At 40.7% G+C, this 27,636-nt stretch overlaps 1 protein-coding gene across 1 annotated transcript; it reads right to left on the reverse strand.

The window, feature by feature from the left end:
- Positions 1 to 346: 346 nt before the first annotated feature.
- On the reverse strand, positions 347 to 27,038 carry RDH10 (retinol dehydrogenase 10). Its single transcript, XM_082315309.1, has 6 exons — positions 26,434 to 27,038; positions 25,683 to 25,921; positions 5,577 to 5,675; positions 4,041 to 4,186; positions 3,565 to 3,696; positions 347 to 1,626 (listed from the first exon to the last, which is right to left on the reverse strand). Exons 1-6 carry the CDS (start codon positions 26,723 to 26,725, stop codon positions 1,503 to 1,505), a joined length of 1,032 nt encoding a protein of 343 aa, XP_082171435.1. The 5' UTR covers positions 26,726 to 27,038; the 3' UTR covers positions 347 to 1,502.
- Between the last annotated feature and the right edge of the window lie 598 nt (positions 27,039 to 27,636).

A 27,636-nucleotide genomic window follows, 5' to 3' on the forward strand; every position in this document is an offset into this window, starting at 1 on the left:
CATCGATGAGTTTAGAAACTAGAAAAAACTGTCAGCTCCTAAAGCCTAATTTCACAGTACTTATTGATAGACTTAAGAGACTACTCTGTAAACCATGTAGCTCACAAAGTGGATACAGGAACTGAGCAATAAATATTTGAACTGTGTTGATACTAAAGAGCTATGGAATAGGCACAAGTAGTTTGCATTAGTTTAGTCTTTCAAGGAAGCATTGCAATCACTGTTTTAAGGAAAAGGTGGCTCACTTTAATAACCACAGGCATTGGTCACTATTTAACAAGACATTCTAAAAAAGTAATCACAATTTGCCCGATAGTAGTTTACAAGTGGATGGTATACATTAAGATACAGAGGTAGAAGTTCATTTTTACAATGCTTCACTAATACAGATTACCAAATTATTCAAGGCACAAAATTGTTCGCTTTACAAAAAATACTGTAAAAATGTCATTTGCTGTTCTACAATGTGAGTACAACTCAAAAAAAAAATCTTTACACCCTTCCATATTCTGCATGTAGAGTTGCATCAGGAGTTATTCTATTTTTTTCTTTGCTAATAATTGGCGTATGACCAGCACTTACATAAACAGTTTGTATCTCAGCTGAGTTGCTTTGTCTTTTAGGCACAAGTCCAGTTACAGAAATTTAATACAACAGCTTCCTCAGGGGGTGGGAGAACTCTGTCGGAAGTAAGAATGAGGAGGAAGAAAAGAAACACATAGTCCATAATATTAGATTGGACTCTGACATATAGAGGGAAACAGAACAGAGCATATTTCAAATCAAGTGACTTTAAGTCAGTTTAAATCACTGACTGCATTCCTAGAAAACCAGATGCCCAGTACAAGTTTGCTCTGAGAGTATTTGAGACATTCACTTGCCTTTGAATCATCAGAGATTTACAAATTTCTTTTTATCTTTGTTTAAATAGAACACACACAATTGCTACAAAAGAGAATTACACCACAATTTGGCCATGTGTCCTTTAGAGAGCTTGGGTGAACAAGTGAAGAGACGCATTCAGAAACTGTCCTTGAATTTGCCAAAAAGGTCATGAGCAGTAGCTTAAATCTCAATATTTCCCTCCCCCTTCCCAAATAACATAGGGAAAGACAAACAATTTCCGAAACATTGCATCTTCTAGTTGGTGACAGCTCTTATAAACCTTGGCAGGCTGAGGAAGAGATATCACACAGTGCATCCCTACAAGAAGTAGTATGACTATTTTACTGTACATACAGTGATATTCTAAAGGACAACGGTGGCAGCTACATTGTAAATTCACTTTGCTTACCTATCACATTTTCCAAGTACTCTAGTCAGTTTTATTTACAGTATATAAAAAACATTGATTTTTAGAGTTCAATACACAGGTTTAGGACCCAAGAGAATGCCACAGTAAGATGTTGACATTTGCATCTGTTAGATGCAAGTGCACTTTGCAATTCAGTCATGTAACATTATCGTATTCACCTCTAAATGTTAGTCCATCCAAAACAGTGTTAAATTCCATTTTTTGCTTCATTGTTGTTTGTAGCCTGTTTCCTTTGAGCGATGAAAGGGTACATACACTTGTCTGCTCCCAAAAACCGGTACATGCATACAACTGCTTCAAAGGGCAGAATACTGTGAAAGAGACGTTACAAAACTGTTAGAAGACAGCATAAAACAAAATCTCTGCTTATACGATGTACTTTGTCTCCTTAAAAGCAACATAATACCTATTGGAGAGGCTTCCTAACAGACTTAAAGGATTTTTATTTCACAGGGACACTTACAGAGAAAATTGAAATTCTAGAGTCCCAGCCACACAGGCAAGCAGAAAGGAGGAAGAAGCTACTTATTCGCAGGCCTCCAGCTTAGACCAGATTTCCTGCTGCTTCTTCACAAGCAGTGTGATAGCTTGCTTTAAAGCAGGGGGAGGGTAAGGGCATCGCAGAAGGCCTACTAAAAGCATAGCATCTGCTCAAAACCACATCAGCAGAGGTCATCAGACATTTAAGATATTCTTTAATGTGGGATTAGTGTTAGTTAATGCCATTCTTTGATCACCAGATGTTTAACAACCTTGACTTACATTCTAAACTCAATCACCCATCCTCAAAAAGAGAGGTGGTCTGAAGTAAAGAGAGCAATTTCCTTTTTCCCCCTCCAGATAAAATTCCAAGAGGTGACTATATGATGGATACCTGCCTACAGACCCTCCCCTCCCCTCCCCACATCCACAAAATATTACCTTTATTTCAAGTATAATACTCAGGGGCTCTAGTGAAGGACTAAGATGGGATTTCCTCAGCCCCTGGAAATAGTGGCAGACACTCATTCGGTGGAAAGCAATGCACAGAATCTAGCCATTAGGAGTAATGACCACTGAAGCACTGAGAAGTAGATGTCACTGGTACAGGTGTCCTCCCTGCCAGTAGTACTGCTTGTGCAGTAGCCACTGGAGGGCCTTTGATCTAAGTGCTGCTGCCTGGGGCACGGATTATGTGGAAGCTTTGATCTCCCTGTTGGAAGCTAAAGTGTTGAAGCAAGGCAACCCAAAGGGCCTTTGATGTGACTGTTGCTGCATAAGGCACTGCTCGTGCAGAAAGCACTAAAGCACTCTCTGAGCTTCTGGTTGAAGGAGCTAGTTCTTAAAGATGCTGACAGTGGCCTCGATTTATTGGCAGAAGAGACACATACATACTCTCTTCCAGGAAACAGGTGAGCGTTTAAGGCTCCTCTAGTCTTTGGTGATCCTGTCTACCATGAGAGACTCGAGGCAGAGGAGAACCACTGCCTTGTAAGCAGAATAAAAATCACCAAAGTTCTGTTTCAACCATCCCTCGCAGAAGGAAAATAAGACAATGCTGTATTTTAAAGGTTCCTCCTACACACTACAGTTTTAAAAAAAAAAAATGACAGACAGCTGTGAAGCTGTTCTCTATAAACTAGAATGCAAGTGATGTTCCAGCAGTGGAACTGAGCCGACTGCTGATTTACCCTGCATCATTGAAATGTCAGCCTGGTTACAGATTAAACAGAGTTCCCATCCAAAACCTGTAGTGCATTAGACAGGACAAAGGAGGTAATTCCTTTAAATAGCCCCTCCTCCAAACTTAGACTCTGAAAATTGGTTCTGAATGTGCAGATTTTCAGTTTATCTACCATATCTGTGCAAGTCCTAGCGAATCTGCAGGCAGGGCCTCCTGCACACTGGTTCTAGAGACAAACAGCTAGAGGTTCCTTTGCTGGAAGCTGCCTCATGCCCCATTCCTAAAGAGGAGCCCAAACAATGGAAAGAAAAGTCTGTTGAAAAGGAAATAGGTATCTAAGGAGAATGGAAGATACCAGGAGCATAAAACAAGGATGCATAATACACAGGATCTCAGTCTTATGGAGCTTCCCAAGCAAGCAACCTACACTCATGCAAGCCAAGAGAGAGACTTATGAATTCTAACAAAACAGCTCCTATGGCCTGTGTGGGTGGGAGAGTGTTTATATCCAGAAAGTGTACATACTCATGTATTTACTAGTGTTCTGTAGATTGTACTGCCAATGAACTGGCATTTCAGCTCTTACCTTTTCATGAAGGTGACCATATACATGAGGCGAGGTGTGCATATCATTGGCTGGTCTGTAAGGATAGCTCTCATAGCCTGCTTCACACAGTATTCTGGTTTCAAGGGTGGAAGGAAAGGCTCAATTTCTTTTCTGAAATATTTGATTAAGACAGATTAATAAGATACACAAAGGACTGCAGACCTCAGTGAAGAGTTCATTAACTCACTTTCTTTGGAATGCCTCAGCAGGGACAAAGACTTCAATTTTCTTATATTCACTGTTTAGTTACAAAGACTTGTGTTGCCTAAGCACAAAAGGACAGAAGATACTCACTGAATTTCAGAAAGTCCCTTTTTTGAGTCAGGATTACAGATCCCACTAACATATTAAAGCAGAGACAATACTTATTTTAATATTTTTACAGTAGCAGTTTAGCTACCTTCAAGTACTTTTATGACACCACAAACACGGGGCAGAAGAAGAATTTTACTCACCTGATCCTGCACCCTCTGAACATTCCTGTATCTACAAGATAAGGGCAGACTAAAGTTGTTTTGATTCCATCCTTTTCAGCAGCCTTCAATTCATGGCTCAAAGACTCATGGAAACCTACAGCTCCAAATTTGCTGGCGCAGTAATCCTGTGTTAGCAATGAACAAAGCAAAAAAAAAAAGGCAACTTAAAAAGGACAAATACAAATCATGTTCAAAGCCAAAGCATATCTGCAGTGATTCTGCACAGATTTTCAAAGCAACAACAAAAGACACCCACTGAATAGAGCACCACATCAACTCATTTATCACTTTACTTTTGAGGCAATTAGTACAGAATCATGAAAGCAGGAAATCTGACTGTAGGAGGATATTACCTTGGATTCAAGTCTTTGAATCAGGCAGGCTCACGTGGCAAGTTGCTCCAGTTACCAGTTTGCTTAATATTAAACATGACAACAAAGGACTGAGATACCTAATACTACCTTGGGTCAGATTTGAAAAAGCTTGGAGAGTTGGCAGGGCATATGTGTAAAGATCTTAAATGCTTTATTTTTAAAGGTTAGTTTCAACAGAAGATATAATGGAGATTTGAATGTATTATTTAATTCTCAGAAGAGGACATAGCTCATATACCTCATAAAAATACTAAGTTCGGCAACATTAAAAAATAATTGCTTAGACAGCAGAAGCATTCAAGTTTTCCGCTGGATGTGTCCACCTCTGCTGGTGGTCACACCCACAGTCCAGGAAATCCTTTGTAGTTTTCTCAAGACAGTAAATACTCTAAAAAGCCTTAAGTTATACCAGCTTCATTCATTTCTGTTGTGAAACACTGCAGTTTAAGGTCCTGGACTGAGCCTTACCTATATGCAAAGAAGCCTGTGCTTATGGGGTAATATGACCATTATTCTGTTAGACACATTAATTAGTTTTCACTAACTGAATGCTTTTTGTTCACACTTGCATTTGTGCTAATGACCCAAAAAGCAAGATAATAGGCTCTAATCCTAACCTAGTTTTATGTACCAAACAAGTCTCACAAACTGGTGTTCTTGAATAGCTGCTAGCAACTAGACAACCTAATGCTTATAATTGTGAGCCTAGTAAAGCATGTGAGACACATATTCTGGAAGGAAGGCTGGCAGATATTTCCTCACAGAAACAGGAAATAGAAAACATTACTTCTGAAAATCCTTGCCTTTGGCTTCAAGCTTAGCACTGAAGATCTTGACAGGAGTAGGTAGGTGGGCACCTTTCAGGTTCCTAAATTTATCAGGTAATTTAAGATCATTTAGCATTCTGAAATCCTTAGCTGTCCTAGGCTTTGACTCTAAGTGGCAAGTCCACCTGCAAAGTAAGTAACTGCCTGAGTCCTGCGGATCCCACTCACAGGGAGCCATGTGTTGATATGGTACTCAGCACCATAGCTTCCAAGTATCTTTGAAGATTTGGCTTTATTTTCTCTAGCTGATAATACAAAAAAGCTTATCCTAAGCAAGAAGTGCCAAATTTATTGTTAATCACAGTCTAACAAACCTCCACTCCAGCAGTGCTGAACAATCCCAAGGAACTTGCAACTGTCACAATGTGTCCATGATTCATTTCCAGCATCTTGGGAAGGAATGCTTTAGTGGTCTACAAAGAAAACAAAACAAAACAAAAACAAAACCCAAAATAAAAAACCACACCATGAACATACTACATAAGTGATAAGTGTTCAAAACCTCTATCTCAGTTTATTATCAAGAATTTAGAAGTAAGATCACTTTACAGGTTTTGAACTTCTGAGTTTGTCAAAAATGCCAACAGAAAAATCTACAGCTTGTTTGTGAATTCAGACAGCAAGGCAGCAAGGATTATATCTCCAGAAATCCTAAGGTTAAAGGATCAATTGAGCTCAGACATGTTTATTTTTCTACAAGAGACTAGTTATCAGAAGGAGATAATTTGACCCTAAAATGGAAGTAACTTCTTTTTTTTAAGACATAAAAAGGAATGCAAAGTGTTTAATTACGCCATCCAGCACATCTGTGTTAAGACCAGTGCCGATTATCAGTTCTAATTATTGACAGCATGTTTTGGAAGTTAGATATGGTTAGTTTTATCCAATTAACTTATCATCTTGGGCATTTTACATTAAAAGAAATACTTGAGATAGAGTTTTGGCTGATGTTACTTTTTACATATAAAATATAGTAAACATCTGCTAGTCTAAATTACTTTTCATCTTAGTATCCATAAGCATTGTTCTAACTAAAAAGACAAGATATAAATTTCTATTATCAATTCCTTAAGAGCTTCAAAATAAAATAAACGAAAAGCAAGTCTCAAGATGAAACTTTGATTTTAACCTCCAATTTTTATGCTTTGATTATAACAAGGTTTGTTTCTGTTTAAAACCACAAGTCAGAGTTAACACCTTTAAGAAATTAAGTTTTAAGCAATAAATTGAAGGCATTTGCTAGATCACCTCTGCTAGAATACCTACCTTTGTCATATATGTTTTCTGAAGCTGACTCAACACTTTCCTTTTTTAAGTATTAAGCAGAGCACCATATACGCTAAAAAGAAAATCAATGAAGTAGTAAAATGGTATGCATAGTTATGATTTACTCCAGCTTCTAGGATGTCAGTGTACTGTATGAGATCACTTTTAAATTGCCAAAGTACTTCAGACAATGCTTTTTAAACACAAACATGCCTAGTTAATATATAAATCTATACATGACAGAGCTATTATTCTATTCTAATTTACTCAGCACCATGAATGCTTAATCCTCCCAGAAACCTGGTCTTCCCATGTAATTTGGATACAAACCCAGAGCATGCAAATGCCCCTTAAGTATTTGCTACTTTCTTAATTGTTGGTCCGAGTTGTGTCAACTGCATTCTTAAAAAGATGTGCAAGCTACAGCTGAATCCATCTAATTCCATTCTTATGCTGTCTGCATTTTCCAATCACAGACGTCAGGACAGTTTTGCTCTAATGATTTTCACATGTTCTTGTACAACGTTTTTGCCTGCAGGTGTTAAATGACTAATCCAGACCTCCTAACACCACACAAAAGAGTGTTTTCACTGGACAGCTGGCAGATGATAGAAGATTAACAGACCTCCTTGCCTTTTCTACTGTTGATTCATACAACTCCTAGATTCTCTCATAACTGCATAACAAAGCTAATTATAAAAAATAATCTGAGAGCAAGCTGCCTTGCATTTATTTCTTTCCTCATGGCAGGGATCTCTAAACCTCTTACATAGAGCCTCAGATAAGAACTTAGTTCTCTGTTAAACTAATCCGTGCCAGGCACACCAAGTTTCAGCCTCTCTTCCCATGTTGCATGGCAACAAAGCCCAGCCATCACAGGGCAGCGCCATCTGAAAAGGTACGAGGCTTCGCTTGGACCCCACTGAAGTTTTACAGTGTTTTATTTATCTGCAACCTGCCTTACACACCCCAATGCTGACGGTGTGTACACTAGCCCTGACCTTCCACACCATCCCTGTAAGAGATTCACGCTCCCAACTCAGTCCAGATCTACTCCCCTCCAGAGCATTAGTCACCTCCATCAACAGTTTCCACTTACGTCTCAGTTATCTGCCCACATCACCTTGGAATGACTGATTGACACCTCGCATTGCCAGAAAGCTTGATAATGCAGACTGAAGCTCTAGCTGAAAACCACAGCAACTACAGAAATGAAGGGGCACTCACCTTGGAGTTTGTCTTGGGGGAGAGAAAGAAGGGAAAGAAGTAGTAACAAATGTTTTTTCCTACCACTTTCAAGGCATGAATCAATGTTTTCTTCCAAGAGAGAAACAACAGGCAAGTACACCAAGATTAGTTGGACTGGCTTTTATATTGGCTTTACTATAACGCTGTTTTGTTTTGAGTATGATGAACTATAACTAGGTGTCCATCAATGTCTATATTTATCTATGGCTGAAGAGGAGAATTTTCACAAGCATACATATTATATATATATATACACATACAGACACGGGAAATAACCAGAGCAATTGCAGAGCAGTAAATTTCAGAAAGCCCAGTCTTAACCACGCTATACTCCTTCAAAGCATAAAGATTACAAAGACTGAGTTTTCAGAGCTTGTGGCTAAAGTAACTCTTTTTCACTCAAGAGGAAATTGGCACATGACAAATAAACCCCGTTAAGGACATTTTTGGGTGATGTCTTCAGCAACTCAAGTGTAGACTGAACAACTCCCAGCAGCAGAACTACAGTCACTTCATGTAAGTCATCTCTTAAAAGGCCATTTACAGCCAAATAGGAAAAAAAACGCAGCTACTCTGCTCTGAAGACAATTAGCAATTCATGGAAATCTTTGCCTGAGACCTCAGTGTTCTGAAACAACAAGCCCCTGTACTTTGTCATGGGACATTATCCCACAAATCCATTTAAAACCTGAAGCTGAGGCAGTCTATAAAGATAGCACAACCACCATATGAACAAAACTGAGCAGTCAACTATCAATGTCTCAGCTAAATGGATGACAGAGAAAGTCATCTTGGTTGCTGCCATCCTCCAGCCATCTGCTACAGCTGGAAGTCAGTACTTGAAAACAAGCACTGTCAGAGGCAGACACACCCTATGGGGGAAATGCATTTCCAGTCTCAGAGTAAAGGCTTGTCCACTGCTCCTCCCAGCCTCCTCTTGCTGGGAAAAACAATCCCAAAGTGAAGTTATTCTCTTTCGTGGTATAAGCAATCCCCAAATAAATCAGCGTTCTTACTGAGCTTCTGGCACAGCCCACTTCCTTGATCAAAGCAGCTTCCTCCATACTCTGGTCCCCAGTTTTTCTGCTTGCTACATAAACCAGATCAACCTAGTTTCTTGTTTCTAGTTTCTTTCAGCTTCAGCTACATCTGCCTACCAGACCTGAAGTCTTCTGTGTGCCTGTTGTGCTGCTGAGAAACTAGTTAAGAGTTTGACCAATTCAGGGGCAAGATGCCTCCTGGGTGGCCTTCCCATCTGGAGTTTGTCTGAACAGGTAGCACAACCCACATTAGTCTTCTGAGCTGATGCATGGACATGCTAATCCTCCATTAAAAAAAACGTATTAGAAGATACCAAGCAAGACATGTGGTATTGTTCATGACATTAGAGGTCACGAACCAGGCCCCCAAAATAATTCAAATCAACTCAAGTGATTTAATCAAACTATCTGCCTTCTGGTTTGATCCTTTAGGTTTCAGTTTTACCTCTCACAGCTGCAGAGGAAGACATTTAACCAAAACATTTAAGTACTTAAAGTCAGAGCTGGGTCTTTTATTAATGACAAACATAAACTTTTCAACACTGAGAAGAAACCAGTAAGTAGAATGCAGTGGATGAAAGGAATTGTTGAACAGTGTTCAACATCAAGAAATTCAAGTTAAGCATCCTCTTCACTCAGAATTAGCTTTTTTTTTTTTTAGAAAAATGAAAAACCTCCAAAGCATAGTGCTTTTTTTGTCTGTGTTTTCTAACCTACAGTATAGTTTAGATACAGCAATGTGGTAGGATAGATAGAACATATGAAGCTGTTCTGAACAGAGAGCAGAGCTAGTTTAATCTTTAAGTTTTTTGGAGCGTAGAGAGCAATTCCTAATCTTCTAAGCATTTTTCTCTATGCTTCTGAATATACCAGTAAGAACAAACTATTCCCAGTAGCTGTAACCAAACATCTATTTCATGTGCACACAGCTTTAATGACTTATTTCTCACAAGTGTGAAACTGAACAATCATTTACATGTCACTTCATAGCTTTCGTAATCTGTTCTCAACATTTTGGTTTACGGCAAATTAACTTCTAACAGTCTAGCACTTCTTCCCTCCCCTTCCCCAAATTCTTTAGTTCCATTCCTAATGAAACAAAACTCAGAAGATTGTGCAACACAAAGAACAGCACAGCTGCAATGTCAAGACAAATTAGTCTAAATACAGCAAATGAGAATATGAAGAAATACTGTGTTTGGGAAAGTGATTTTTTAATTAAATTTTGGATTAATTATTCTTAAAGTAGAAAGCAAGCATCCACAGAAAACAATGTTAGCTGTATGCAGCTCAAGACAATGGATACTGAATGCAAAAAGCACAAAGTGGAAAAGTACGTGATACCTCGTAGTTAGAGAGTTGTCTTTATATCAAAGAAATGAAACAGGTACCAACATGTAAGGTCCTTTAAGTCTCTATTTTTTCAATACAGTATTTTTTTTTTTTTTCATACTTTCTGCCTTCTGTCAATGTTCAACAGCCCTTTTAAACTATTTCGATGGCCTAAACAAGCTGCTTTACTGTAAGGCCAGTTTTCTTTTATGCCAAAGGAACAGCTCATGTTCCATACAGCCCCTTCAGGTAAGGAGGATGGATCATGGTTATTCTTCTGGGGTTGATCAAAACAGGTGAGTTTTTACATTGCTATAGTTACCCACAACAGTGGTGTACTGGTATAACAGACATTTTCTCCCAAGCTACAGCTATTCCTACTGCCAGGACAGCTGCCTAACAGTGCAAATGAGTGCAACATTTGGGTAAATGTATTGTTTCGTCTTCATGTTAAACACTATTTGGCTGTACCCAAGAAGCAAAATTGGTGTGATTAGTCAAGGGCTCATCCAGACAACTCTGGGAACCAAGGTACCAGACATCACAAAAGACTGCTGCCATGCGTGTTAGCTAATCCTACAACTACTATCATGAAGCAACGGAGCTGGTGACAAGAAAATGTTGTTCCAAGTTTTTACCTAAAATACACATTATATCCTCTCTCCCCCTCAGCATGGACATTCAGCCTTCTTTTCTTCCCATTCTTCATGGACCACAGAAGGACACACTGCAGGTTCTCCTACTCCTGTGCAGGACAGCACATGGCCGCTCACTTCACCATGGAAAGAAATCCAGAGATTTCCACATGCCCCAATTTCTCTTTCCATTCCAGTAACTAAGGAATGCACAAAGGTCTGACAAAATAGCACCTCTAACTCTTCTGCAGACAGGCTGTGGCAGCATTGCCTTAAAGTAGGTTTGTCCAAACTGGGTAGTAATGCACTACTGTATGTTAGAAAGGAAAGAGAGGTGCCTGAAAGGCAGAAAAACCCCATGGCAATCTTATCAGTAAATAGACTGAAGTTATTTTCAGCTACAGTCATACCATCCAGCTTATTTCAGAAGATAACCACTTTAAATACATTTTATAAACACAGGGTAAAACTTCACTTACAGGATTACAGTGAAAGCCATTGCCAAATAGTTTTAGAAGAGGCCTTGAAAGTATACCCTAGAACTGTGTAACTCTCAAAGGAGAATTTATTCAGGTTAGAGGCTATAATATCCAAAATGCCTTCTCACGCACCAAAGCACGCAGTTACAAGCCTGGATTTAACCATTTATTTTCCTTATAGCTTTTTTATTTGGTTCCAATGAGAACTGGGAGTAATTACTTATCACTTACACTAGCATCTCAATTATTTTTCCTGTATTATCTCCACATCCTTCTTAAATTCCATTATACAAGCATCTCTAAAACGTTAGGCTAAGGTGAGATTAGCAACTGTGCTAAGACTACATGAAAACACCAAGTACTGAGTTGAACACTAGAGACCGCACAGCACAAAGGATATGGCTCTGCCAGTAACAGTCTGAACATAGAAGGCAGACAGAAGTCTACAACTACTGTTGACCTTGCTAACATAAGGGACCAAAGCTGTGCTTTAAAGGAGCTCAGATGTCTCTCCTGACTGTTTTCAAGAAGTGCTGGGCCTCTTCTGGATAATTAGCCATTGTCTAAGTAAATATTTGAATAGCTGTGGAAATTAGTGCTATTTTTGATCTTCAGTTTCTATTCTCAAGAAACGATAATGAAAAATAGGCCAGAATTACCCAATCTGCCTAAAGTAATGAATTAAAAGTCAGTCACAGATTTCTCTGGATTGTTGATGGATCTACCCAGATCCTTTCGGACCAAAAAGGATCAGGAGATACACATGACGTCCTCAAGCCAAGCTTCCATAGACAGCTGTATTAAAAGCATGGAAGGAAACTATTCAAGGATTGCCCTCAAGTGTGCCTTGAACAGGCCCTGCGTTCAAAACAAAAAAGCTAGACCTTCCAATATTTCATTTCAAAAGGAGTCCCTTAGTTATTTAGCTCCTGGCAAGCAACACAACCTTCAATTTCTCACTAAAGCTTTATTTGTCCTTCACATAAAAACCCACTGTTTTGGGGCCATGGGGATTCCTTTAGTATTGAACTGCAACAGCAGTTAATGCTTAACATACATGCACAGTAATAATGTTACAGTTGCCCTGCAACCAGAAGCTCATGAAAGAACAAGATAAACTTAAACAGGAGTCTATAATGATGACAAGTACCAAGGAAGCAAAGCCACCCTCCCTCCCCCCCCCCCCCCCCCAATACTTTGGATATCTTACATTTGCAGACAGAGTGAAACTACAGATAAGATCTACCCAGGTTAAGAAATGAAGCTAACAAAATAAAGTAAAAACCCTGAAGAATTAAGTCACAATGAAAAGCAACATCAGTTAATTTAAAACTGTATTTGATTTACAGAGAAATAAGTATTTTTCTTCCTCTTCAACTCTGCATGAAATACTGTTTTGAAGTGCATAAAGTCTTAGATTAGTAAAAACATTTTACTAAGTAAAAGTAAACATTTTACTAACTAAAATCTATTACTTGAATCACTTGCTTGGTTTTTAATTCATTATTAATTCATGTTAGTAATTAACATTCCTGTTTTCTCCACCCTCATGACTGATCCATACACATAAAATCCCCTGCTTCTCAAGAGACATACTTAATCAGCTGAGAAGCATCAAGCTGTACAAAACTAGGTTAAACCTTATTTACTGAAGTTTGTAAATGTGTTTGTTAGTAGTAACAAACATTTGTCATGCCATTTGCTAAAGAACAAGTATGCTACAGTCCGTATTTAAATTACTACCTTGTTCAGCATTTGTAATGTTTAGGGTCCAATTACAAAATTTCTTCAATTTTCAATGCTAATAGTTACCACTGTTTCCCATGAATGGTTCAGTTATTGTAGTGGTTCCTCTTACATGGAGTCAACTCATGTTGAGTATATCAGAAGAAAGCTGAAACTGAATTAAGTAGTTTCCTTAGTCAGAACTTAGTGCCACAAAGCTGTTTACACTGGGTAGACAGTAAAGATAAGATAAGTAATGTTGTTAAAAAAAATCACAGGAAACTAATACCACTAGTTATCTTTCAAACATTAATCATTGATTTCCATTCTTTACTACTAGAACTAATTATGCCATGCCTAGGGCAACTGAACATTGCCTAGCTAAATTGCCTTTTGTATAGTTTGTTAACAAGGCTTAGCTGAAAAAGGGTTGTGCGTACAGAGAGTGGGATATGAAAAGCGCTTAGGGAAGGACATTGCAACAGAAACTTTTGTTACTGTTGCCTTATCATGTCACTACATTGTCTGTCCCTCCCCTTTCTTTTAAGGACTTAATTTCCCGTGATCTTACCCCACATTGGGTAACTAAGACTGGAGTAGAAAACGGCTTTGTTCTCCCTCTCATCTGAAGTGTAGGTTAAGTACTCAAGAACACTACCTAAGTAATACAATTTCTGCTTCAGAAACTTTCTTCCCGAGAGTCAAGGTGGGAAAGGTATCATTACCTAAGGTTTACAGTGGTCTGCTGGTAATCAAACTCCCAGTTGCCTTACATAAAGCTTTTCTGCATTACCCACCGTTGCATCACTCCAGATTTTGAGTGCACTTTTACCTAGGGCAGGGGTTTAGGTACATAGAACACAGCCAAATGTGGCCCCAATTTCTCCTTAAGAATGTTTCACTTCTATTTAGAGAGGCCACTACTTTATATGCTTTCTGGGCATGAAGAAGTTCAGGTATTCAAGCTGAACTACCCTTATTATTTCTATAACAGCAAGTGGAAGTTAGAGACTTTATGTTTTTGGTATGCAGTCTCCATCTCTCTGGTCCTGAGAACTTTTATATTCTTTCTTCCTAAGAGGAAACAGATTTTAGATTTACATGCTTTTTAAATTATTTCCACCCTCACATGTCAGGCCTGTCCTGTAAAGTGTATGATCTTTCTAAAGACTATATGCCAACAGTCATTTCTGTGGAAGCATCTAGCTGCCTTTAATGGACATGCTTGTATATATACTACCATACATGCACACCAACTTGTGTACCTTCATCTGTACTTGCAGATATCGCTTTGTTGATGTATAACTGCTTCATATATATGCAGCAGTATATATCATTGTTTAAATTACTGTTTGTATATGTAGCCCTCTTCCCTCCAGTTTTTGCAAATCTCTGATTTCATATGTCTATGAAAAATGAAGCGCCTTCTCACAGGTTGCCCAGAGAGGCTGTGGAAATCTCCATCCTTGGGGATACTCCAAAGCCACCTGGACACAGTCCTGGGCCACCGGCTCTATGTGGCCCTGCTTGAGCAGGGCAGGTGGACCTGATGACCTCCAGAGGTCCCTTCCCACCTCAGCCATTCTGTTATTCTCCACTTAAGTCAAGTATACCAACTGCCTGCTCAACAGCCCATTAGTCTTCCTCTCAGAGAGGAAGAAGTTCATAAGCCCGAGACCTTGCACTCTGCCCCTATCTTAACTGCAAGTTTATCAACACAAAATCTTAACTAACTGGAAAGGATGCTGATTCCTCTGCCAGATCTCTCCCGCATCTCCATACAGGAGCTCTTGCCTGTAATAAATTATACTGCTCTGAGACAGTGTCTGTTCTACTTCCATTTCTCCTTCTCCTTTGGTCTCAAGTCCTTTCAGCTGGAGAGAGGGTCCAATGAAGCAGTGCAGAGCACCTAAATGCATTTCTTGTGGAATTAACATATTTTCAGCTGAGTCCAGAACATAGACATATCATACTGTTTTCAAAAACTAATGATGTGTGTGTCCCTCCAGCTATTAGATGCCCTCCAGGAATGACATTCCCTTGCCAGCTTCTTAGAGTATTCTGAGCCCTCACAGACAATTCTGCCTGCTTTGAATTTTAATGGCTTTTAAAGTTTGGACAGAGCAATCATATTGGATTCTTGACAGCTAGCAATGAACAGGGAGAAAGACAGTATCTTTGCTTAAGCAATGTAGAAGTGCAGAACATAAGTTGCCAATAATGTTTGTTGTGGATTTCAAATGCCAAACTAATCTAAAAACTAAGAAGGATGAGTAGTAGGTAAGATGGCATGGTAAGAGGGCTGTTGGAGGCCCAGCTATGTGTTTAGTCTGTCTTACACTGCAAAACAAGCAAGATATAAGTCTAGACTGAAGTGGAACTTGGGAACAAATGTATACATGCAGACTTCTCCAGCCGGCACAAATTTAAGGCATAACCAAGCATGAGAACTGAAGCTTTCAAAGTACTCATGCTCAAAAGCTGACCTCTTCCCTCCTGCCCAAAGGCATCTTATTAGACAAGTTGATATTTATTCCCCACAAATATTAATCTCATTATACTCTCAGACTATCATAGCTACCAAACCACAACTACTATTGAATTTAAAGCAATTATTACACAGTTGGCAGCAGCCACTGAAAAGTAACATGCAGTTTAAAGAAAGTGAATCCTTCTGCTTAGATCTACCATGTTAGCATTTGCACTTTTCTACACCCAAGACTAACACAGAGCTCCAATATGGCTGTGACAGCCCAGTTACACTCCTGTAAACTCAGGAACTTAAGTTACAGTCCCAGCAGGTAGCACCACCAAACTTGTATTCTTCCACAGGCAGATCTATCAGTAAAGATGACCTAACTTGTATTTATTTAAACGTCAAATTTGAAATCACTTCAGTGTTTGCTGGTCAAGTGATGTAAGAAGTTAACACTTGGCTACTCCTTTCCACAAAAGCTGGTTTAAGCTGTTGAAGCCAAGCGACTAGAAATTCTACTTTGTTTATATACTGACAAATGGCCACGTCAAAGGATTTGTAGTGTTTCAGAGCTATGTTGACATTAGTGTAACAAACACATTAGTCCCTCACCTTCATTAGCACAAGTTTGCAGCAAATGTCCAACCATTTGGAGAGCAGTTATTTATTGCCAGCTATTTGATAATCTTGACAAAAATGAAAACATGCCCCTATGAGTCAGTGAAAAATCCACATAACAAATTCATTTTACAACAACTGTTAGATAAGAGCTCAGAATACTCTGTTCAGTGAACAAGAACATGATCCAACTTTTAAATACACATGTCTCTCCAGCTTGCCATAAACTTAGTCATCCTCTGGAATATTTAGTAAAACTTGGTATTTTAGTCTGCATGTTTCCAAAAAATTACTAGAGAACCATACTGTCAGAACTACTTACGGAAAATATGAAGTCATCATTCATGTTTTATGATTTATGTAACAGACTTTTCAAGAAGTGGCTAAACAGAAAAAGACTGTCTCACATTTTATAGATACCTTAAGGCCAGTACCTCCATAGAACTGCAACTGCTATAGTACTTGCATGCAGATGAAAGCTGAGTCACTTTACTCATCCTCTCCAACTCAGTCACTAAGTCATTGTTTTGAATCAATTACTTTATAAAAAGGAAAGTGATTATGCCCTGAGTATCTCACAAGAGGAACAAGATTATAAGGAAAGCTTCCCATTTCATATAACAGTCTTACTTAGTGGAAACAGAAAAATCAAGAAGATATTATAGTTGAACAGAGATTAGCTTCAAAGTTTGTTGAGGAAACAGTAAGACCCTAGAAGGTTCCAAGTTACTACAAAGTAACATTTTTAAAATGCATGGAGATTAGAGGTTTTTAAAAAGGTGTTCCTGTTTCGTGCTTCTCCCCACCCACCCAAAAAAGGGTCTGCAGAAAATAGTCTTAGCAGGTAAAATTTCACTTCATAAGCCAACAAAGGCTAAAATGACAAAAAAACTCCAGCCAATACAGTGACCAAAACAGTGGCTAATACAATTTTCAAAGATTCTACTTCCACAGGCATTTTAACCACACACCAACAAACTACTCACTTTCTTGGCGGTGAGTTTTCAAAGACAGAGAGATACTTCCTTTGCCTGCCTGTGGAAACTATGCTCATTTCCCACAAGCTGAAACATGGCTCTGGCCTGTTTTTTCCACATTCAAACAGTGTTAGTACAACATTTCCAGAGAAGTCAAACAGTGAAGCAGGCACAGAGATCATTGCTCTCGACAGTACACAACAGCAACCATAGTGTCAGTGCAAGGCAAATAAGCTAGAGCTGTTAACGCAACATTATTTGATGTGTTCAGAAAACTAACTTACCTTTATCCAAGGGTTTTTAATGGTGTGTAATTAAAATACTGCAATCTCTTTAGAAGTCGAGTTGTTACATTCAGACTTATGACAGTGGTGGATTTGCTATAGTTTGGAACCATTTATGACTATTTATTTAACTATTTAGAGCCTGTAAATCTATTCCAGAAAATCTCTCCAAGAATAAGGTTTCATTAGACAGCCACAGAGGTACTGCTCACAGCTACGTGGTCTTATCCTATTCCTCCTCACCCTTTCCCCAGCACATACACCCCATACACCAGCTAATGCAAGTCTGAAGTGTCGATGAGCTGATTCTACTCTCTGAATAGAAAAACTCATCAACTTTGCCAAGAGAATTAACAGCTTTCCTCCTCACCCTCCAGACAAGTTAGTGAGCTGAACTGGCTCACCCAAAGATCAGATGAATACCAAAACTAGTGCAAGGTCAGATGCAGATTCAAGATCCTATGTGACAGCTTGCCACCACTAAGCTGCATTGTAGTTTCATATTAAGTCAACAGAAAATTTGGACAAGTTACTTTTAAGCATACGCTCAAGCACTTTTCCAAACCAACGCTGAAAAGGGAGTGCTTGAGAAGCTGTCACACAAGTTCAAACAGATGGCAGAAGCAACCGGCACCAGGGCACATTTAGGTGCAGAATTCAACAGCCAAACAAACTTGAATTTCAAAAGGCTCACACCAAGTCAGCCACCTCGGCTCCACAGCTGTTTTGGCATTCCTTGGCCTACCATGCCCTCCCATCCCAGTTGTGGTAACTCACTCATGTCAAATGTTAATTTGAGTGGCATATAAATCATTATACTAAGATAATTATTTACAAGAACAAAGTGTTCGTTCAGAAGTGTAAGCACAGATGTAAATCTCTCTCCCCTGTTTGTGACACATCTTCTTTCAAACTAAACCTCAGGAACTGAGATTCTACCAATCTCAAAGTCTATGCCTACTCACCTACACTGTAACTGCATTTTGAAAGACTTTTTTTTTTTAACAGACTAAGAAGCCGAAGACCACAGGCAAAAGCATATAGCATCGCATGTAAATCAGCTTCAGTTTGCCTTTGCTGAAAGACCTCTACCATTTTTCGCAAAAGACAGACAGGTATCAGTAACTCAGTTTTACCATCAGTGTGAATAGTCAGAAAACCTCAGAGGTCAAGGGAGCAAGGTTTATCAAGAGAGTGATGCTCTGGCTTTTACATAGAGAGGACTGTGGAAAGGTTTAGTACTAGAGATACATAACAAAAACCTTCCCTTCCCCCCAGAAAAAAACCCAGAAGCGAAATCAAAGCATGAGAAGCATTGCGAAAGAATAATACTTTGGATCTGATAAAGATAAAAGTAGAAAAGGTTTAAAAAGTGCAGTGCTAAAATGGCAGGGATGGTGCTAGAAAACATAACATTCATCTTTCCTCAACCTGTCTAGTCAGAGTAATTGATGACACTGAGAGCTACAGAAAAGGAGCTCACCCACACAGATCAGTTAAGACAGGTCTTAGGCAGTGATGCAAACGCTGGCTTAGAAGGACACTTAGCCACATTATAATTAGGATTGCTTTTCTCCGCAGTAGAGCACATGAACACGCTTGTCTTCTAAAAGTCTGCCATAGTCACTTGGTTATTACACAAAGTTAATAACATAATGAGATCTCATTAACTTAGCTGCTTTTCATAAAATAAAAGTGGATGTTACTTGTAGATAGAATCATAGAATGTCCTGACTTGGAAGGGACCCACAAAGATCATCGAGTCCAACTCCTGGCCCTGCACAGGACAACCCCAAAATTGACACCATATGTCTGAGGGCATAAAAGAATCTGGAACTTTAAACTCCATTGCTCTCCTAACCTCCACAGGACAAGACAGACATACACATTATCTTTTAGACCAAGTATTTCACTGAGACAGTGAAGAACCACTCTCTCCACTTCTAGCAAGGTTAGGCACCATGCTGGCAAAGACTATCATTCCATTTAAGGTTTTCCTGTCTCCCCAAATCCTTCACAAGTAACAGCATAATGTCAGACCAGAGTCAGTGCAAAGTTTTTGCTTATTCAGCTGACGTACCTCATTCCATAAGAAGCAGGAATTTAAGCATCGCATTGATCGCTCATCCAGGACCATTTTTTCAGAGTAGATTAGCAATCCTGAACGCATTCATATGGTTTGCTGACAAGTCTCCGAGCATCAGAAAAAGTCACAGGAGACTGAAGAGTGAGATTATCCCAAGTGCCTTACCTCTGCAAGCTATACTGCAACTCCAGCTAAAATAAATTTAGATAGCTGTAGAATTGCAAGCCACTAACAATTGATTAATACTTCAAATACGTTTCAAATGGTTTGAGAAGTTTTGGCATGGTCTCTTCAGGACAACTTTCCCTTTCCTTAATGGAATTTGCACATTGCTTTTCTGTGAAATACATTACTGCTTTCACCTAAACTCTTCAAGCTTCATATAGTTTAGTGCATGAAAGTAACAGACTGATCACACCTTATGCTACCATCTTGGACACCGATCTACAGGCAACAAACAATCCATGGGTCACAACCTGAGAATCTCTATTTTCTGTCATTTGAGAGTATAAGATCCACGCACCTTTCAAACGGCGCAGCAAATCAATTTCCAAAGTATGCCTGAGAGAAGCTGTCGCAAAAGCTAGGGCGTAACTGAAATAGTTTAAGTAAAACATTCTGAACAGTCGCTTCACATTTGTTAACTGACTGGGATGAAAATCAAATACTTTACATCATTAAATAGAAGGAAGGGAAATGCATGAATTCTGCTGCTATTTGAACAAAAGAGGTCAGCATTCTCCACCGTGCAAGCAAGATGCTCTAGCACAGAAAGTATATGTAGGAAGGTCAGTGTTGTGAGTAACATCCTCGAAGAATCTTCAATACGATTTCCCCACTCCCCCGATAGAAGTGGTGCTAATTAAACAAGTCAAGAGCACTATAAGCTGTTTTGTTCAGACTCCTTGATATGTAACTACTCATTTATCATCAAGATACAGTTGACAATGGAGAACCATGACTGAACGGCCTCAATAGACCTCAGGGACCAGAGTTGAGCAACTTGTGGAACAATCACAGGTCAGTGGGCAGCACTCTGGAATCCCAATTAGAGGTGCTTGAATTCATGTGATTCCTACACAAGGCAAATGAAGGGGCATTTTGCATAAGACTAAGCACATTGGGATGGGGTGGTAGGTGGGTCTTAATTATGCTTGCTGACTCTCCAGATGAGTACGTTGTCTCCAGAGTCATTTTTATCCTCACCCATGTTTACTCTGAAACCAATAAGATCACTCCTACAGCCAAAGCTTAGACATCCAGGTACCTAATAAATGGTTTGGCTTGGTGACCCCCCCCCCCCCCCAAAAAAAACAACCTGAAAACTGAAAAAAAAAACCCCAAAACTTTAATTTTTTTTTTTTTGAAAACGATCACTACAACTGAAATGTCACTGCAAGGCTAGATAACAGATACACACAGATTGCAAGATACAGGTTACAAAATTAAAGATTGCCTACTGGTGACAACTGTGCTTGACACAATGCTAGACAAGCTCCTGGTAGACCATAAAATAAATCTGTGAGAGAAGCTCTGAGCCAGTAGTCTTGTGCCCACTCAAGCTCCAGAAATATATATCCACCCATTTATTTTCTAAAACTTCTGTTAAGTACACTCCTTCAAAAAAAATGGGAAAATGCAGTTTTCTAGAGCATGCATCTGGAAGATAGTATTTTCTCAATTGATAGTTTCCTTCTATTTTCCTGAGAAATGAACTCAAGAACATATGAACTGCAGAACCATACCAAAGCACTTACAAGTTTTAGTCACGACTAATATGACTATTTCCGTAGCTAAGAGTGTGACTGCTTTTTCTTTCATATTCACTACCCAGCATGCTACCACAGTATACGAAACACATGTGCTGTCCAGGGTAATTTACTGGTGGCATGTAGCTGGAATCATTTTGCAAGGGAAGAGTTATTTTTGATGACACTTTTTGGATCACATGCACATGTTTTGCTTGAACTTGATCCAACTCATTTTTCAAAGAAAAAAGTCAGGAACTCGTAGATTAAACTTTGTAAGTAAACTTATGCATCTTGGGATACATTATCATGAAATTAAAAAATAAATTAAAGCAGCTAATTCTACTCATCCAAAATGCTAAATATAGCTAGCTGGCCTGTAAGTGGAATATTGTGTCTATATTTGATCATAGATACTAGAATCCTAGAGATGAAGACAAAAATCAAACTGCTATGCCAACAGGCCACAAGACTCAGCATGGCATAGTTTCATAACTTAAGCCATTTTTTCTTTTGTAGAAGGTTCAGTGTACACACTAAGTATAATACTTCCCTATTTAAAATAAACAAACTATAGGCATAAGTGAGCTTTATTTAACACTGGGGAGCTTGAAGAGACTGGAATAATAATACATAAGTATTGATACATTATAGATAACTATAAGCCACTTATTTTCCAATGCTTTAGCAATCCTGTCAGTCTAATTAGATTGACAACTACAGCAGCTGCATAAAGAGGTATTCGATTTAGTAACTCTCCATTAACTTTCTTTTCAAGGTACATTTAAGTTTAAGTTTTAGACTATTTATTAATGCCTTGATTACTTGAGTAGTATTTCCCTCTTTACTCAGTTTTTACCTTTTCCTGTATTAATGTCAGGCCACCTAAAAGATATGTTCAATTCCTACAAAAACAAATATACCTGCATAACTTAAAAATCAAGTAGTTTGTAAATGAATGAACATAACTACTCCAGTTAAGACAGCAGTATACAAGTCTTGAAACTCTGGGCCCTAGTCTCTCACTATGTGGATTTTTTTTTTTTTAGTAGATATGACAGCTGGAGCTGAATGCTTTTGCTTCCCCCTTTTGGTAAGTTGAAGAGAACTCCTCTAAGAGGAGAGCTTTAAGCTGAAAGTTTCAGATGATCCACATTCACAGGGAAACACAGATCACTTTTCTCTCAGAGCTGAATACTGAAGATCTGCTGTACAGAAGGACCTTCATGTCACAGAACTTCACAGACCCTGATCATTGCCTTGCCCCTGTCCCTCCATGAGTCCCATTCAATGACCAAATCTAGAAGGATTTCCCAGGTACTATGCTGATACACAATATTAATACCTACTTATCCAGCAAGAGCATTATTCTTCCAGAAAAAAATGTTAGAGTAGGTACAAGAATCTCAAACTGTCCTGAAATAAGAGTTTGTGCAGCAGTTTCATTAAACAGTTACATGATCTAAAACAGACTATTTTGATACTTCACTTAAGCTTTATTGTAAAACCACAAGAAAGAAAAACTGTTATTCCTGTATTTGCTTAAAACTGATTAAGCAACAGCTTTATCTTTACTGCTATTTAACATTTTTCAAATCTGAATCCTGACATATCACAGGAAGAAAATTTCCTAGTCTGCAGAAGTTCAATTCCAGTAATTAACACATGCAGCCAAGTAAGTTATTATTCTTGCAACAGACTGGCAGGAAAGATAGCATTACACTCCTGCTACAGTTTTATGCATCTGCAAATTATAGTAAACCAGAGCTGGCTTGTTTCAAACCAGGAATGGATTTCATCCCTATGTTTTCAATATCAGAAGCATTCAAGTTATCACAGCATGAAATAACAGGTTTTTAATACTGCAGTGGATTTTATGCTGTGGAAATTGCTACATGATGCAGTGGTGACATGTTTATATAGAACACTCATAGGAAGCATTACACAAATCATGAATGTCAGCAAAATGGAAAGCATCTGTTTAGGCTGTGGCATGCTGCTAAGGCTCTCTTGACTGCCAGTTTGTGATATGGTACACAGCCCAGCTGGAGTCACAACAGCAAACCAGTGACAGACTTTCATGTCACTGCCTACTGCAGAAGTTGGGCAGCCTTCAGATTGTAGCTGCTAACATAAAGCAAGCTCAGATCACCTGCATTCTACACAGACAGCAGGCAATCAATCTTATTTCAGATGTTTCAAGGGGACAGTACTAGAGCCCCGTTTTAGGTCTTTATATAGAAAGCACACTGAGGCTTGATTAATGATCAAGGGATAAGGAAGAATTTCTGTTACACATTAAAAAAACCAACAAAAACCCAGGAAGTACAGACACTTAACTACTGAAGCAATATTACATGGAAGATACATGTCTTTATAAAATCCATTTACAGCTTTTTGGACGAGACACCCTCCAAGAATAGTTAAAAGCCTACATAATGCTCCAGAGTATTAGCTTTGCTTTTGGACCACCAGTTTAGCTGACATGGAAAAGACTAGCTGTACAAGACTTCACACATCTAGACACATTGTTCTATTTAAGTGAGCATTGACTTGCATCAAAAAAGTTGGCTTCAAATCAGCTGATTCAGATGATCTCTTATGAATTAAATACTATTACTTTTAATAGAAGTCCACCCACTGTTGGTCAAGCCAACCTTTTCTGGGATCATGAAGAGGAAGACAAGGAAAAAAAGCTTTGCCAACAGCAAAAAATAAAAGGAAAAGCAAGGCAGGACACAGGATCTGCAGGAAGTATACATATGAACAGATCTTCAATTAAATATGCAGGGTGTTGACTGCTCCTCAGAAGCTTCAGCCAAGATCTCAAGTTCCACAGTTCAGATCTAACTATACCTTCTTGGAGTAGGTTTTTTTTTTTAATTTTAAAGTCACTTCACAATGTAACATTTAGAGATGAATGAAACTCTTTAGAAACCCAATCATAGCAATACTAGAGTCTAAGTTTAGTTTTCTATTACTGTAAGAGACTCGGAACACACAGAGGGTGCTTTAAAAAGGTCTCTGAAACAATGTTATAAGTAAGTGTGTGACTTAGGCCTGAAGGAAGAACAGCTGGAGAATTTAGGATCCTCCCATATTTTAATTCATGGTGATGTCATAATTTAGAGTTCTTGGAAACTTTGTCAATTCGGCATTTAAACCACATCAATAACAGTCATTAATTTAGTGCACATCTGTTTGCTTAAGCATCAATTTAACTTTTATGAAGGGGAACACACAGAGCTCTCGGTTGTAAGAAGTCATATAAGCTTTTCAGAACTTTTCAAATTGCCTTAAAATATACTTGTGGAGTTTAAAATAGTTTCTAAACATACTATCTTATGTGCACTAAAGTTTAAGCACTGTCTCTGCAAGCTTTACAATACATTGGAAAAAAGACTGCTCTGCCATTAAGTGTTCCACAGTGCAGATTTGAAGGGGCTCCTTTAGGGTTATGAAACAGCATTTCACTTCCATGTTAAAGAAGTTTGGTTTGGGAGGGCCTTCTAAGTTTTGAAGATGAGGCATTTTACAAGATTTTATAATGAAAAGGTAAGACTAGCCAAAGAAGGCTTAAGTTGAAGTATATTTCAGATTGCTTAAGCCTTTGACTGTTATGCAAGTGTATTTCATAACCTTATTTGAAGGACCAAAGAACAGTTTTAATACTAACAATGGGCTCAGTCTGACAGCTAATGCTAACCCGAGTGTGCATCATGCCCTCCTTCGACACTCTAATTTATGTAACTCCACACTACTGTGGGTTTAAAAATAAACCACACAGGAAAACAAGGTTTAGACAGACAAAAAGAGTAAGATCACATAGCTTGTTCTCCTTGATTAGCGTCTGCTAGTTATGGAGACAATATCACCCCAGAAGCCATACTAAAGATTTTCTTACTTCTACTGGTAGCCCCCAGAGAAGCTATGAGGACAAATACACAGGATTCCTGAAAAAGTGTTCTTGGCTTGATTTCTTGCGAAATCTTTTTTGCCTTTTCTCCCAGCCTTCAAAAGGAACAATTTGCCTCCAAGGCAATTCAAACAACATTTCCAGCAGGGGTTTTAAGTATTTTTTCCAGAAATGTGCAAGTTTGCTATTGTAACCATCATTAAAACAGCATCTTAAAGCTGCTAACATGCTGGCAGAAGACTATGGGAGGAAGGCTGAGAGTCATTCATTAACAGTAACAACCTTTAAGCAGATTGAGAGGTTATGCTTGCAGAGGATTTCATATCCAGGGCTACAGAAGAGGGCACAAGACTTGAAACTCTGGATTCCAGGAAGATATAGTCGATTTAAAACTATTTGTTAATAATTTTAATACCTACCATTCCTGTTGAACAGAACAGTAAGTTAAAAATAAGAAACCACCACAAAGTGGTGAGCTTGCAAATGAAAGACAGCAAGTACAAAACTCAAGGAGACAGGAGTTAAGCAACAGCAGTTAATTTCCCAAAATTAACTGACAAAAAGAGCAGCAGAAAGGAGCTTATAGTTACCCAGAAGTGTGCGTGACAGTTAACCATCATGGTCCTCTCAATAAGCTCATCAGGACACTCCAGAAGATGGTGCCCGGAGACCACACCGGCATTGTTAACCAGGACAGACACCTCGCCAACCTCCTTGCGGACCCTCTCGGCTGTTGAATAGACGTTTTCTCTTTTGCCCACATCACAGGTGTACGTGTAAACCTGCAAGTTGCAATGGAGCAGCGCATCTTTTTCTCCATCTCCAGGTACTAAGGAATACAGACAAGAGAACAAGAGGGAGGTGGGAAAGAAAAAATAAAGTTCTTACTTGTATTTTGACATTCAAACAAGTAGTTGAGTGGAAACAGCAAACGTATTTGCATTACAGTAAAACTTCTGTTTACTTTGGTGTCACCACAGTACACAAGGACTCGTCTATTTACTATTGCTGCCAAAGTGTTTAAAACAAAAAAAACACCCTGCCGGTTTTAAAGCCGCTGTTGGGGTCCTAGGCCACACGAAGCAGGTCTCTCTGCTCAACAGAACCAACGTGGAGCCCGGGCACTGATGGGGGCTTCAAGCCCCCGCACCCGGCGGGCTCCAGCCCGGAGCCGCTCTCACCTGCGGTAGGTGAGAGCGGCTGCGGGCTGGAGCCCGCCAGGCACCCAGCCTCGTCTCCCTGCTCCCCGGGCCGGCGGCCGGGCAGGTGAGAGGCGAAGGGCAGCGCCCGGGCCCGGGCCGGGACAGCCCGGGGAGCCCGCCCCGGCAGGCCGCCGCTTACCTCTGGGGGCGGCGGCGGCCGCCGCCTCGGCCATCTCCCGGTAGATGTGGCGCACCATGCCCGCCGTCTCTTCGTTGCTCTGCGTGTTGATGTCCCACAGCACCAGCAGCGCCCGGCGCCGGGCAAACTCCAGGGCAAAGAGGCGGCCCAGGCCGCTGCCCGCCCCGGTGATCAGGCACACCTGCCCCGCCACGCTCTTCTCCTTGGGCCGCACCAGCCACTTGGCCGCGGCCAGCACGAAAGCCCACAGCACTCTGAAAGTCACCACGAAGAGCTCCAGCAGGATGTTCATGCTGCCGGACCCCGACCGCGCCGGGGCACCCGCGCGTCCCGGGCACGGCCGCCCGCGGAGCTGGAGGGGACGGACGCCGGCGGCGGAGGCTCCTCCTCGCCGCCCGGCTCCTCCACCTGGGGCCGCCCCTGCCCGGGACAGGGAGGGAGACCCCGCTCCCGCTGCTGAGGGTCCCGCTGCGCCGCCCGGGGCCGGGCTCCCCCTCTCTCCGCGCCGCTCGCACTCGGAGCCGGGCGCCGCCGCGGCCCCGCGCCCTGCCTCAGTCACACACGCCAAGGAGGGAGCCCGGACACGGCGCTGCCCGCCCGCCGCCTCCCCGTCCCCACAAGCCCGCGGCCCCGCTACTGGCAGTGAGCATCTTGCTCGCTCGGCCCCCTATATAGGGCGGGCCGGGCGGCCGGGCCCCTCCCCCCGGCTCCCCAGCCCTCCCCCGGGCCGGCCCAGCCCGCCCCGCATTCCCGGGACCCCCGCCCCCGCCGCGGCCCCTCCTCGCCCCGCTCCGCCCCGCCGCCGGGGCCGGGTCCCGCGGCCGCGCCAGGCCTCGCCCCGGAGGGAACGGGCCCGGCCGGTGCTCCGCGCCGCCCAGAGGCGGGCGTCCCGGCGGCTCCCAGCGGCCGGGGCCCGGCAGAAACCCGCCTCCCGGCGGGGGGCGTGCGGACTACACGTCCCAGGGTGCCCAGCGCCCGCCCGCCGCCCGCCAGAGCGCCATCTTGAGGCCTGCGCGCCTCGGGTTTCTCTGCTGAGCTGTGAGAAACTGCTGAGTGAAACCCCGATGGTTTTTTTGGCCTGTCAGCCAGACATGGAGGCTATTAATATCTAACCAGCCGCCCACTGAAATGGGAGCCCAGAAGTACCAGCATGCGGAAAGTATTTTCTTCCGTGGGATAACGACTGCCGCTCCCCGTGGATGG

Source organism: Platalea leucorodia, assembly GCF_965183815.1.
Source record: "Platalea leucorodia genome assembly, chromosome: 1".
NCBI lineage: Eukaryota > Metazoa > Chordata > Aves > Pelecaniformes > Threskiornithidae > Platalea > Platalea leucorodia.